This window comes from Narcine bancroftii, chromosome 5 (genome assembly GCF_036971445.1).
Source record: "Narcine bancroftii isolate sNarBan1 chromosome 5, sNarBan1.hap1, whole genome shotgun sequence".
Taxonomy (NCBI): Eukaryota; Metazoa; Chordata; class Chondrichthyes; order Torpediniformes; family Narcinidae; genus Narcine; species Narcine bancroftii.
This window is the reverse complement of record NC_091473.1, coordinates 205,097,235-205,110,165: the sequence shown is the minus strand read 5'-3', so window position 1 is coordinate 205,110,165 and position 12,931 is coordinate 205,097,235. Positions and strand designations below refer to the sequence as shown.

General features: G+C 51.4%; 1 protein-coding gene across 13 annotated transcripts in view; it reads left to right on the top strand.

The window, feature by feature from the left end:
* The window catches only part of tep1 (telomerase-associated protein 1), a 127,856-nt gene that overhangs the window by 48,140 nt on the left and 66,785 nt on the right, over positions 1-12,931 (top strand). For all 13 annotated transcript variants that reach the window (XR_011358232.1, XM_069940811.1, XM_069940809.1 and 10 more), the window contains 6 exons: positions 34-102; positions 4,729-4,881; positions 5,664-5,840; positions 6,569-6,689; positions 8,861-8,982; positions 9,565-9,678. Coding sequence is in view for 12 of the 13 variants with exons in the window: in XM_069940811.1 (XP_069796912.1) it covers positions 34-102; positions 4,729-4,881; positions 5,664-5,840; positions 6,569-6,689; positions 8,861-8,982; positions 9,565-9,678 (756 nt within the window). In the remaining variant the exon portion in view is untranslated. The remainder of the gene's footprint in view (positions 1-33; positions 103-4,728; positions 4,882-5,663; positions 5,841-6,568; positions 6,690-8,860; positions 8,983-9,564; positions 9,679-12,931) is intronic.

Here is a 12,931-nt window from a genome sequence, read left to right as displayed (position 1 = left end):
AGCACACAGTAAAATTAATCTCTGATCCCACAGCCTTATATCAGCATTCACCGACTGCAAAAATGATATCTTTCTGTACGGATTCAGTGACCAGATCTTGAGGTGAGAGGAAAAACTGGGAAACTGTGTAAAGGGATGGTGTGGAGAGAATTTACCTCTGTGTCTGTCCCCAAGAGTTTGTGAGGGCAGGGTGCGGAGGGAGCTTCACTCTATGTCTGTCACCGGGAATGTGTGATGGGACAGCATGGAAGGAGCTTCACTCTGTGTCTGTCCCCGGGAGTGTGTGAGGGGACAGAGCGGAGGGAACTTCACTGTGTGTCTGTCCCTGGAAGTGTGTGAATGGACAGTGTGGAAGCAGCTTCATTCTGTGTCCATCCCCAAGAATGTGTGATGGGACGGTGTGGAAGGAGCTTCACTCTGTCTCCATTGTTACAAGCCCAAAGGACCCCAAAACCCAGCAGCAATAGATATTCACCACGACAAATGGTTACTTAAACAAAAGTTGTTTTTAATTATCTTTAAACATGAAAACAGAATCAAACATTACTTATCTCTATTAACTTAACTAACCCCTTCTAATTCTCAGTGCACATGTATGATGTGTGTGTAAATTTACAAAAAGTTCTTTGGTTCATAGTTCAATCTCACTTCTCATTCTTCCAAGTTCACTGGTTGCAGGTAATTCTTAGACCATGCACAGTATTTAACATGTATAAAGTTGACCAGGCTTTGGTGCTCGAAAGATAAATGTTTACCGCTCAGGAAGGTTCTTTGGAGATTTGCATAGAGAGATTTGTTGTTCCAGGATTTCCACAACTGAGGTACCACCATTAGTCACCTCAATGTCTTGTTGATGAAACTTTCCCCATCAGGGTTCTCCAGATGATAACCTTTTTCTTTCAGGCTATCACAGAGTTCCTTTCTGTTCCACTTATTCTAAGAGAATCAGACAGATAGTACTTCCAGCCATCTGCTGCTCTGGAGCTTTCTGTTTCAATTCCAACAGGCTTCTTGCTTGCTTCAGCTGTGACTGTTCAGTCTCTTCATCAAACTGCTAGCCACATGTCCTTCGTTCTCTCACTTGCCACCAAACCCCCACCTTCTCCAGCAAACAATAGAAGTTAGTCTTTTGCTCCCATCTGTTGTTTTAGGTAAACAAGAACCCAGGAGGGACCTTTCTGTGAACACTTTGTAGAACCTTGCAAATAGCCAAAGTGTCTCCAGTCCAAGACAATAGCCTATTCATTTTATAACGTCATTTCAATTAACACCTCCTTGTGGAATGTGTATAGTATTCTCCATAGTTTCTGTAAAGTTCACTGAATATGAATTCTTAAGTATTTCAAATAAGATCGGTTTTAAAGTGTGTATATTTGTAACGTTGGACTTCGGGTGAGGGGACGTACACAGCCTTTAGAGCCTCGTAAAAACCCCTGAAGTCGCCAATGTCCGCACTGAGCTGGGTTCGTTTGGCGAGGCTAGTCCACCACTCATTTTGGATCTCCCGGAGTTTGCGCTGAAGATGGCTGCATGCGCGACGGAAGGCTCGTTTCTTCTCTGGCCAGGACGGCTTTGCAAGGTGAGCCTGGTGGGCAGCTCGCTTCTTTGCCAGCAGCTCCTGGATTTCCTGGTTGTTTTCATCGAAGCAGTCCTTGTTTTTCCTGGAGGAGAAGCCCAGTACCTCTTCAGTGGATTGCAGTATGGCAGTCTTCAGCTGATCCCAGAGGGTTTCAGGGGACGAGTCCGTGAGGCGGATTGCATCCTCGAGCTTTGCTTTGAGGTTTGCCTGGAAGTTTCCTCTCACTTCGTCTGACTGCAAGTTTCCAACATTAAACCTCTTTCTGGGACCAGTAGAGTTCTTGGAGGCTACCCCAAGTCCAAAGCCCGCTGCGCAGCTCAGACGGCAAAGTCCTCCTACATCCTCAACCGATGGTCAGAACACTTCCAATCTCTTTTCAGTGCCAACCGCTCAGTCCAAGAATCCACCCTGCTCCAGCTCCCTCAACAGCCCCTAAGGCTAGAGCTGGATGAGGTCCTCACCCGGGAAGAGACATATAAGGCAACTGAACAACTGAAAAGTGGCAAAGCAGCAGGTATGGATGGAATCCCCCCAGAGGTCTGGAAGCCTGGCGGCAAAACTCTGCATACCAAACTGCATGAGTTTTTCAAGCTCTGCTGGGACCAAGGAAAGCTGCCTCAGGACCTTCATGATGCCATCATCATCACCCTGTACAAAAACAAAGGCGAGAAATCAGACTGCTCAAACTACGGGGATATCACGCTGCTCTCCATTGCAGGCAAAATCTTCGCTAGGATTCTCCTAAATAGAATAATACCTAGTCTCGCCGAGAATGTTCTCCCAGAATCACAGTGCGGCTTTCGCGCAAACAGAGGAAATACTGACATGGTCTTTGCCCTCAGACAGCTCCAAGAAAAGTGCAGAGAACAAAACAAAGGACTCTACATCACCTTTGTTGACCTCACCAAAGCCTTCGACGCCGTGAGCAGGAAAGGGCTTTGGCAAATACTAGAGTGCCTCGTATGCCCCCCCAAAGTTCCTCAACATGGTTATCCAACTGCACGAAAACCAACAAGATCGGGTCAGATACAGCAATGAGTTCTCTGAACCCTTCTCCATTAACAATGGCGTGAAGCAAGGCTGCGTTCTCGCACCAACCCTCTTTTCAATCTTCTTCAGCTTGATGCTGAAACAAGCCATGAAAGACCAACAATGAAGACGCAGTTTACATCCGGTACCGCACGGATGGCAGTCTCTTCAATCTGAGGCACCTGCAAGCTCACACCAAGACACAAGAGCAACTTGTCCGTGAACTACTCTTTGCAGACGATGCCGCTTTAGTTGCCCATTCAGAGCCAGCTCTTCAGCGCTTGACGTCCTGTTTTGCGGAAACTGCCAAAATGTTTGGCCTGGAAGTCAGCCTGAAGAAAACTGAGGTCCTCCATCAGCCAGCCCCCCCACATCTCCATCGGGAACACAAAACTCAAAACGGTCAACCAGTTTACCTATCTCGGCTGCACCATTTCATCGGATACAAGGATCGACAACGAGATAGACAACAGACTCACCAAGGCAAATAGCGCCTTTGGAAGACTACACAAAAGAGTCTGGAAAAACAACCAACTGAAAAACCTCACAAAGATTAGCGTATACAGAGCCGTTGTCATACCCACACTCCTGTTCGGCTCCGAATCATGGGTCCTCTACCGGCATCACCTACAGCTCCTAGAACGCTTCCACCAGCGTCGTCTCCGCTCCATCCTCAACATTCATTGGAGCGACTTCATCTCCAACATCGAAGTACTCGAGATGGCAGAGGCTGACAGCATCAAATCTACGCTGCTGAAGATCCAACTGCTCTGGGTAGGTCACGTCTCCAGAATGGAGGACCATCGCCTTCCTAAGATCATGTTATATGGCGAGCTCTCCACTGGCCACCGAGACAGAGGTGCACCAAAGAAGAGGTACAAGGACTGCCTAAAGAAATCTCTTGGTGCCTGCCACATTGACCACTGCCAGTGGGCTGATATCGCCTCAAACCGTGCATCTTGGCGCCTCACAGTTCGGCGGGCAGCAACCTCCTTTGAAGAAGACCGCAGAGCCCACCTCACTGACAAAAGACAAAGGAGGAAAAACCCAACACCCAACCCCAACCAACCAATTTTCCCCTGCAACCGCTGCAACCGTGTCTGCCTGTCCCGCATCGGACTTGTCAGCCACAAACGAGCCTGCAGCTGACGTGGACATTACCCCTCCATAAATCTTCGTCCGCGAAGCCAAGCCAAAGAAGAAGATATGTAACCTACTCTAATTTTACCAAATTCTCCCAATATTTATCTACATTACACCATCCCCAGGAATGTTTGATGTGGAAGGAGCTTCACTCTCTGTCTGTCCCCGGGAGTGTGTGATCGGATGGTGTGGAAGGAGCTTCACTCTGTGTCTGGCCCCTGGAGTGTGTGATGGGACGATGTGGAGGGAGCTTCACACTGAGTCTGTCTCCGGGAATGTGTGATGAAAGTGTGTGGAACGAGCTTCACTCTGTGTCTGTCCCCAGGAGTGTGTGACGAGACAGTGCGGAGGGAGCTTCACACTGTGTCTGTCCCCGGGAATGTGTGATAGAACGGTGTGGAATGAGCTTCAATCTCTGTCTGTCCCCAGGAGTGTGTGATGGGATGGTGCGGAAGGAGCTTCACACTGAGTCTGTCCCCGGGAATGTTTAATGGGACAGTGCAGAGGGAGCTTCACTCTGTGTCTGTCCCCGGGAGTGTATGATAGGATGGTGTGGAAGGAGCTTCACTCTGTGTCTGTCCCTAGGAGTGTGTGATGGGACTGTGTGGAAGGAGCTTCACTCTGACTGTCCCTGGGAGTTGGTGATGGGACGGTGCAAAAGAAACTTCATTCCATGTCCCTGGGGGAGTGTGTGATGGGATGTTGCAATGGGTGCTTCATTCTGTATCTGCCCCTGAAGAATGTGTGACAGAAAGGTACTGAGGGAGCTTCACTCTGTGTCTCTGGGGCAGGTGTGGAGGGTGCTACACTGTGTGTCTGTCCCTGGGAGTGGGTAACAGGCAGGTACGGAGAGAGCTTCACTCTGTCTCCCTGATGAGTGTTTCGGGATGGTCTGGAGGGAGCTTCATGCTGTGTCTCTGGAGGAGGTATGCGGAAGGGGAGTTGGTCCTGTCTGAGCTGGTGTCTGCTCCATGAAGGTTCCTGTGTGAGCGTGGATCCAGCCGTCTGCTCAACCACGTGAACAGGATGGACGACATCTTCCACCTCCCCAAACCCAAGGATGGTAGCCATATTCCCGGGGACAGAGAGGCCTCCGGCCTGGGCGACATTATTCATTCCCCCACGCTCAGGTACTCCCCAAAATGAACTCCGCGGAAAAAGCCCTCTGGCCCAACATCCACCTCAGCCTTTGTTGCCCCTCTCCTCCTGTCCAGTATCCTCTAAACCTTAACCCTTCCTCTGGCAGCTCGTCCCACACACCCTTATTCTCACCTCTTCTACCTTAAACCCGTGGCCTCTGGCTTTTGACTCCTGGAACCCCAGTGAGGGAAAAGACTGTGACTGTTGTCCTTATCCACGCCCCTCCTGATTTTATAAACCTCTTTCAGGTCTACGGAGAAACACCACAGCCTCTACTTGTCACCCGAGTCCCCTACAGTCCCTGGGGATGTTCTGACAAATCTTTGCCTGCATTCTCCCCACCCCACCTCCATCGTTCTTGGAGCCGGGAGACCTGAGCTGCACGCAGTACTCTGAGCACGGTCTCACCCACCTTTTTTCCAGTGGAGATGGGATGTCCCAGCACCTGGACTCAGTGGCCATGACCGGTGAAGGCAGGCGTGACGAACCCCTCCTTCACTGCCTCATCTCCCCTTGCCCCACTTTCCTGGATCCGTCCGACCCACCTGGGCTGGTCTGTGCTCCACCCTGTGGCTGCATTTTGCGCTGGCCCATACTCCGTCCTGTACTGGGCTGTGCTTGTCCTTCGCTCTATCCTGTGCTGGCCCCGTCAGACATTCCCTCTCCATGCCTCCGACCCAATCCTCCGTTGCATCATGCGCTCCGACCCACGCTCTCTCATCGGACCATCCTCTCCTTGTCCCTGACTGTCCGCCCCTCACTCTGCCAACAGGTGGTGGACAGTCCGGGTCTTTGTCTCGTCCACGTTCCGGGACATGCAGAGTGAGCGGGACCTGCTGGTTGGCTCTGTCTTCCCGGAGCTGCGGGCTCGGGCTGCTCGGCACGCCATCCACCTGCGCGAGATTGACCTGCGCTGGGGCATCACCGAGGAGGAGTCCCGCGGGAACAGGTGGGTGTCTTCAATCTACGGCCTACCCCCAGGTTCTGAATTTTCCCCAACTCCCTCCCGATGGGGCGGTTACAACTAACTTCAGTCACCTTTAGAGCAGTAACGACCACGCACCGACTCTCCTTCCTGGGGGGACATGACCTTGCCCTGACCCTCTGCTTGGGAGTTCCAGGGCTTTTCCCTCTGTCTCCCCTCAACCTCCACTGTCACCCCTCACCTCTGATTCCCCTCCCTCTCCCCTTCCCCTCATTCTCTCCTTGCTCTCCCCTTCCCACTCATTGTCCTCGCTCTCATCCTCTCCTCATTCCTTTTCTTCTCCCCCTCCCTTTCCCCTTTCCCTCATTCTCCTTTCCCTTTCCCCATCACCCCTTCTCCCCTCTCCTCCCCTTTCCCTCATTCTGTCATTGCTCATCTTCCCTCTCTCCTTCCTCTCCCCCTCATTCTCCCCTTCCCCTCTTTCTGTCCTTGCTCTCCTCTCTCCCCTCCTTCCCCCCTCTCCCCCTGTCTCCATTTCTCCTCATCCTGTCTTTGCTCTCCCCTTCCCCTCCCCATCCTCTCATCCCTCTCCCCTCCCCTCATTCTTTCCTGACTCTCCCCCCTCTCCTTCTCTCCTCCCCACCTCTCTTTCCCTGTTCTCCCCTCCCCTTTCCCCATTCCCTTCCTCCCTCTCACTTCCACCAGGGCTAACATTTTTTTCTCTCTCTTTGCCCCCCACCCCTACTCTGCAGGCAGCTGGAGCTCTGCCTGTCTGAGGTCTCCCGCTGCCAACTCTTCCTGCTTCTCCTGGGAGAACGCTACGGACACATCCCGGTCGACTACTCGCTGCCGGATCTGCCACACTTCCAGTGGGTGAGGGCGCTGCTGCTGGGTGGGGGGGGGAATGTCCAGTCCAGGCTCTTCATCCTTACCTTTCCCAAGTTCTCTCCCTGAGCTGGTCACGTTTCACTATGTTCATCTTGCCTCCCTCTCCAAACCTTCCCTCCCCATGTCCCCATCCACATGTCTTTGCACCAGGGTTATTTCTCCCTCAGCCCCTCTACCCCTTCTTCCAGCAGCTCATCCCACCCTCCCACCACCACCTTCTGTCTGAATAAGTTGACCCCCTCAGGTTCCATTGCATCTCCCTTCTTTCACCTTAATCCACTGCCATCAGGTTTTAGACCTGATTTTATAAACCTCTCTGAGGATCCCCCCACCTCAGCCTGTCATTCTATGGAGAAATGTCCCAGCCTCTCCATCTTCTCGTAGGGCAGCACGGTTGGTGTGGCGGTCAGCACAACGCCCTTACAGTGCCAGCGGTCAGGACCGGGCTTTGAATCCTGCTCTGTCTGGAAGGAGTTTGTACGTTCTCCCCATGTCTGTGTGAGTTTTCCCCGGGGGCTCCAGTTTCCTCCTACCATTAGAAATGTACCGGAGGTGTAGGTTAATTGGGTGTAAATTGGGTGACACAGACTCGTGGGCCAAAATGGACTCTTATGGTGTTGTATGCCTACATTTAAATCTAAATCTAAATTTAAAAATAACCTGAACCATTCCCCCCTCCCCCCCAGGAATGTCCATCCGCCCCTGGCTCAGTAACGTCCTTCTTACAGCCAGGAGACTGGAACTGTGTACACTGCGATCTCACCCTCCTCTTGTTCAGCCGTGATGAAACATCCCAGCTCCTGGACTCCGTGCCCCCGACCGGTGAAGGCAGGCAGGACAAACGCCTCCTTCATCACCCAATGTCCCCACTGTCGGAAAACGATGCACCTGTTGTCCCCTCCACCTTCCCCCCTCCTCCACTCCCCAGAACCACACCACTCTCTGGGCCTCCCCATTTACTGCACAAGTCCTGCCACTCAAGGTGCGACACCTTGCCCATGTCCCAGTAAGACTCCATCTGTCACTCCTTGACCCATTTCCCCAGTAGCCCTGGATCCTGCGGTCATCTCAGATCATCTGACGTTTGGAAGTCGTGACTGGCAACAGATACGTCTGTTCCACCTATCTAGGGACACCTTTTTATAAAGCGGAGGTGTAGGTCAGTAAGTTTGCAGTTGACACAAAGGTTGCAGAGTTGAGGGGAGAAATGGCAGATGGATAAGTGTGAAGTGATGCATTTTGGAAGATCAAGTCATGGTTAATGGTGGGATTTTAACAGCGTGGAGGAACCACAAGATCTTTGAGTCATGGTCCATAGATCTCTCAAGGTTGATGGGGTGGCGAAGAAGGCGTGAGATCTTTGGGTCAAGGTCCATAGATCTCTCAAGGTTGATGGGGTGGCGAAGAAGGCGTGAGATCTTTGGGTCAAGGTCCATAGATCTCTCAAAGTTGATGGGGTGGCGAAGAAGGCGTGTGGTGTGTTGGCCCTCATGAGTCGGGGGGAAGTGAGGTAATGTTGCTGGAGATGGGACTTTTCTTTTTGGACCAATGAAGGATAAAAGGCAACTTAGGGTTGTATAAGATTACAAGGGACTTAGATCAGGTGGGGCATCCAGCACCTTTTTTCCCTAGGTTGACAATAGCAAATATCAGAGGACATCTGCTTAAGGTGAGGAATGGAAGTTTAGAGGATACGTAAGAGGTAAGTCCTTTTTTAATGCAGAGGGTGGTGGGTGCCAGGAATGCATTGCCGGGGGTGGGGGGGGGGGGTGGGTGGTAATGGTGGTGACTGGTCTAATAAGGGCATTCAGAAGACTCATGAACAGGCATGTGGATTATGGGTGTGAGGGAGGGAAGAGTGAGATTTTTACAGACCGTTAATAAACATCAGCACAATGTTGTAAGCCTGTACTCTGCAGTTCTATGTTCTCTCTTGCTCCTGAATGGTCGGGCATCATTATGACTGGAGGGGGGGATGTCACTGTCTTAGATTAAGGGGTGATGTCACTGTCTTAGAATAAGGGGCTAATCTGTTTGAGATGGGGATGGGGAGTGATTATGCTTCCTTCTCCCACTGAGGTGGGGTCCAAGATCCCTAAGAGTGGTGGGGTAAGAGCCACCCACTGTCTCTCTGTTCTTCCCACCCATCCCTCTAGGTCAAGGACTACCCCAAGGGCCGCTCGGTCACGGAGTTGGAATTGAAACAGTTCCTGAGGCAGAACGCGGACAACCCCAGGCAGTCCTGCTTCGTCTACACAAGGGACCCAGCTGTGCTGAGGTGGGACAGAGCTCAGCCCAGTGATGGGTATCTCTGGGGCCATTGAGAATGTGGACAGTGAGAGTGAATGGGAAGGGGTGGGGATCATTGGGAATGTGGACAGTGGGAGTGAATAGGGAGGGGTGGGGATCATTGGGAATGTTGACAGTAGGAGTAAATGGGAAGAGATGAGAATCCATTGGGAATATGGACTGGGAGTGAATGGGAAGAGGTGGGGGGCCATTGAGAATGTGGACAGAGGGAGTGAAGGGGATGGACCCATTGGAATGTGGACAGTGGGAGTGAATGGGAATGGGTGGGGATCATTGGGAATGTCGACAGTGGGAGTGAATGGGAAGAGGTGAGAATCCATTGGGAATGTGGACACTGGGAGTGAATGGGAAGGGGTGGGGATCATTGGGAATGTGGACAGTGGGAGTGAATGGGAAGAGGTAGGGGCCGTTGGGAATGTGGAGAGTGGGAGTGGATGGGAAGGAGTGGTGATCCATTAGGAGTAGATATGGGAACAGGAATTGCTTCTTGAATCATAGTCCTGCACAAAGAATTGCTGAGGCCATTTTTCCTTGCCACCTGTTGGGACAGATCGATTCCGGACCAGTGGAGGTCGGACTTTTGCGCCGAGTCGGAGGAAGCAAAATTCCACCTGGCGGAGCTGAAGCAGGAGGTGAAGGAGCGGGAGTTGTTGGCCTTGGCCAAGTAAGACGCGCAGCGTTCGACTACACCCCCACCTCACCCCCCCCCCCCAAACCCCCTCCGTCTACACCCAGCCTCCACAGAGTGATGGTGCCACGACCTGGTGGTGATTGGTTCATTATGGCAACAGAGGGAGATGGAAGGAGAAGGAGAGAGAGACAGAAGGAGAGAGGGAGGGAGAGACAACGAGACGTTAGGGAAAGAGATAAAGATAGAGATACAGAGAGAATGTGAGACAGGAGTGAAAAATGGAGGGAGAGAGTGGGAGAGATACATATGCAGAGGGTAGGAGAGAGTGAGTGAGGGAGAGTCAGAGCAAGAGAGATCGAGGGAAACAGAGTTTTGGAGGAAATGAGACAAAAGAGATGTTGAGAGACAGGGAAAGCGCGAGAAGGAGATAGACAGGTGTGTGACAGGTGGAGATGGAGCGAGTCATGTGGAGAGAGTTGGGCAGAGTAGGATAGGCAAGGGAAGAGATAAAGAGACGGGAAGAGAAAGAGAGACAGTCGGAGGGGGAGACGGACAAGGACAGAGACCAGGAGAGAGAGAGGGCAGAAAGAGAGTTATGGGGGAGAGAGATGGGAGCGAGAGACAAACAGAGAGGATGGGAGAGAGTTGGGGAGATGGAGGGGGAGAGATTCTGAGGGAGACAGTTGAGATTCAGAGGGAGACAGGGGGAGGGCGATGGAGAAAGAGAGAGACAGGTGGGGAGAGAGAGTGTGAGACAGGCAAAGAGGGAGAGGGACAGAAAGGGACAAAAGAGACGGAGAGCAAGATGGGGAGAGAAAGTCACACGGACAGAGCAGAGAAAGATAGAGACAGGCAGGGAAAGAGATAAAGAGAGAGACATAGAGGGAGAGAGACAGAGGAGATGGATAGAGAGAGAAAAGTAACAGGGAGGGGGAGACTGATGGGGATAGAGAGAGAGACAGGAGGAAAGAGAAACGGGAGAGAGAGAGACTAGGGAGAAAGAGACAGGAGTGAGACAGGGAGATGGAAAGAGATGGGGCTAGAGAGTTCAAGTTTATTGTTGTGTGATATACATATTCTTCTTTGGCTTGGCTTCGCGGACGAAGATTTATGGAGGGGGTAAATGTCCATGTCAGCTGCAGGCTCGTTTGTGGCTGACAAGTCCGATGCGGGACAGGCAGACACGGTTGCAGCGGTTGCAGGGGAAAATTGGTTGGTTGGGGTTGGGTGTTGGGTTTTTCCTCCTTTGCCTTTTGTCAGAGGTGGGCTCTGCGGTCTTTTTCAAAGGAGGTTGCTGCCCGCCAAACTGTGAGACGCCAAGATGCACGGTTTGAGGCGATATCAGCCCACTGGCGGTGGTCAATGTGGCAGGCACCAAGAGATTTCTTTAGGCAGTCCTTGTACCTTTTCTTTGGTGCACCTCTGTCACGGTGGCCAATGGAGAGCTCGCCATATAACACGATCTTGGGAAGGCGATGGTCTTCCATTCTGGAGACGTGACCCACCCAGTGCATATACATATACAACTCGACAAAACAACGATCCTCTGGAGCAGAGTGCACACACACAGAACACCCGAGTTAAAAACACAGTAATGCAAGAGTAACTCAGCAAGTCTCGCCCGAGGTAAAGATGGACACCCTGCGGACAAACTGCATAAATATATTAAAAAATTAATTTGCAGCTTGCTAGGATTGTTCAACCGTCTTGCCACTGCGGGAAGAAGCTGTTTCACAGCCGGGCAGTCCTGGTTTTGATGCCCTTGTACCCCTTCCTTAAAGATGATAAGGGTCCTCAGTGCCCCCTTTAAGCCCCGCTCCTTGTAGATATCGTCGATGGAGGGACGGGAGACCCCAGTGGTCTTCTCAGCAGTTTGAATCATCCTGTGTACTGACCTCCAATCTGATGCTTTGCAGCCACCATACCACACTATGATGCAGCCGGCCAGGACACTGTCTGTTGGGCTGCTAGCAAAGTGACCAGTAGCCTTGCCTTCCTGGCTAATGAGGAGGTGCAGGATGAGTCGTCCTTTAAAAGGACGCGAAGGAACGTGGTGCTCCCTGCTTTCTCCGCGATGGAGTGGGGAGTGGGTCCTTCATGCTCCTGAATCATCTCCTTTATGTGTCGTCCACGCTGAGGCTCAAGTTGTTGCTCTTGCACCGCAGCTCAAGCCCATCGGTCTCCCGCCAATGAGGCCAGCGAGTGTTGTGCCAGCCACAGACCTGATGATTCTGTTGGAGCCAAACCTGGCAGTCCAGCTGCGAGTTAGCAGAGTGAACAGCAGACGGCTAAGCATGCGGTCTTGTGACGTGCCAGTGCTCGGTGTCATGGGCCTTGAGGTCTTGCCACCAACGCAGACAGGCAGTTGGTATTTCAATCAACAAGTTCGGGGTCCAGTTGCAGAGAGGGGTTCTCTACAAGGCATAAATAAAGCAAAACACAGGGGCCTCAAAATTAATTCAGAATTTTTGGGGAGGCTTTTAAAATTTTCAAAATTTTGTAATTAATTATATATATATATATATTATTTTTTTTTATTTTTTTTTAAATTATTTTATTTTTAAATTTTAATTTTTTTTTCAAGGGTTGTGAGATCTTCTGGCATAATTTTTTTTAACAAGGGGGGCCTCTCAGCTTTACGTAGTTTAAGGCCTCACCAAGTCTAAACCCAGCACTGCGATTATCCAGCAGCGTACGAGGTACAAACGCCAATGCGGAGAGACGGGGAGAAAGAGGGAGAGGGAGAGAGAAAGAGAATGAGAGGCAGATTGGGGGGGGAGGAGAGAGAGCAACACACACACACACACACACACACACACACACACACACACACACACACACACACACACACACACACACAGGGATAGGGAGGGAGAGAGAGGAATAGAGCCACAGGGAAGAAGAGAATGAGAGAGACATTGCGAGGTAAAGAGGCAGGTGGAGCAAAAGGCAGAAACACAGGGAGGGGGAGAGAGTCACATGAAGAGGGGCATCAGGATACCGAGGTAGAGCAAGTGTGAGGGATGGCAAGTGAGAGAGACGGCGAGAGAGAGAGCGCGATTTAATTCTCTCCCGACTTATCCCTTCCCCAGTGGAAAATATGAGTGTCGGAGGGAAAGGTTTGTATTCAGGTGGACTGTTTGAGTTCATTCCTTGAGGTGGCCGTTTGCGTCCATGCCTGCCTTTGTGGTGACTGTGAACAGTTTGTGTTGCTGCATTCAGCTGGACAGTGTGCATACCTGTCCACGTTTGTTGCCGGTATGAACAGTTTGCGTATCTGTGTTCA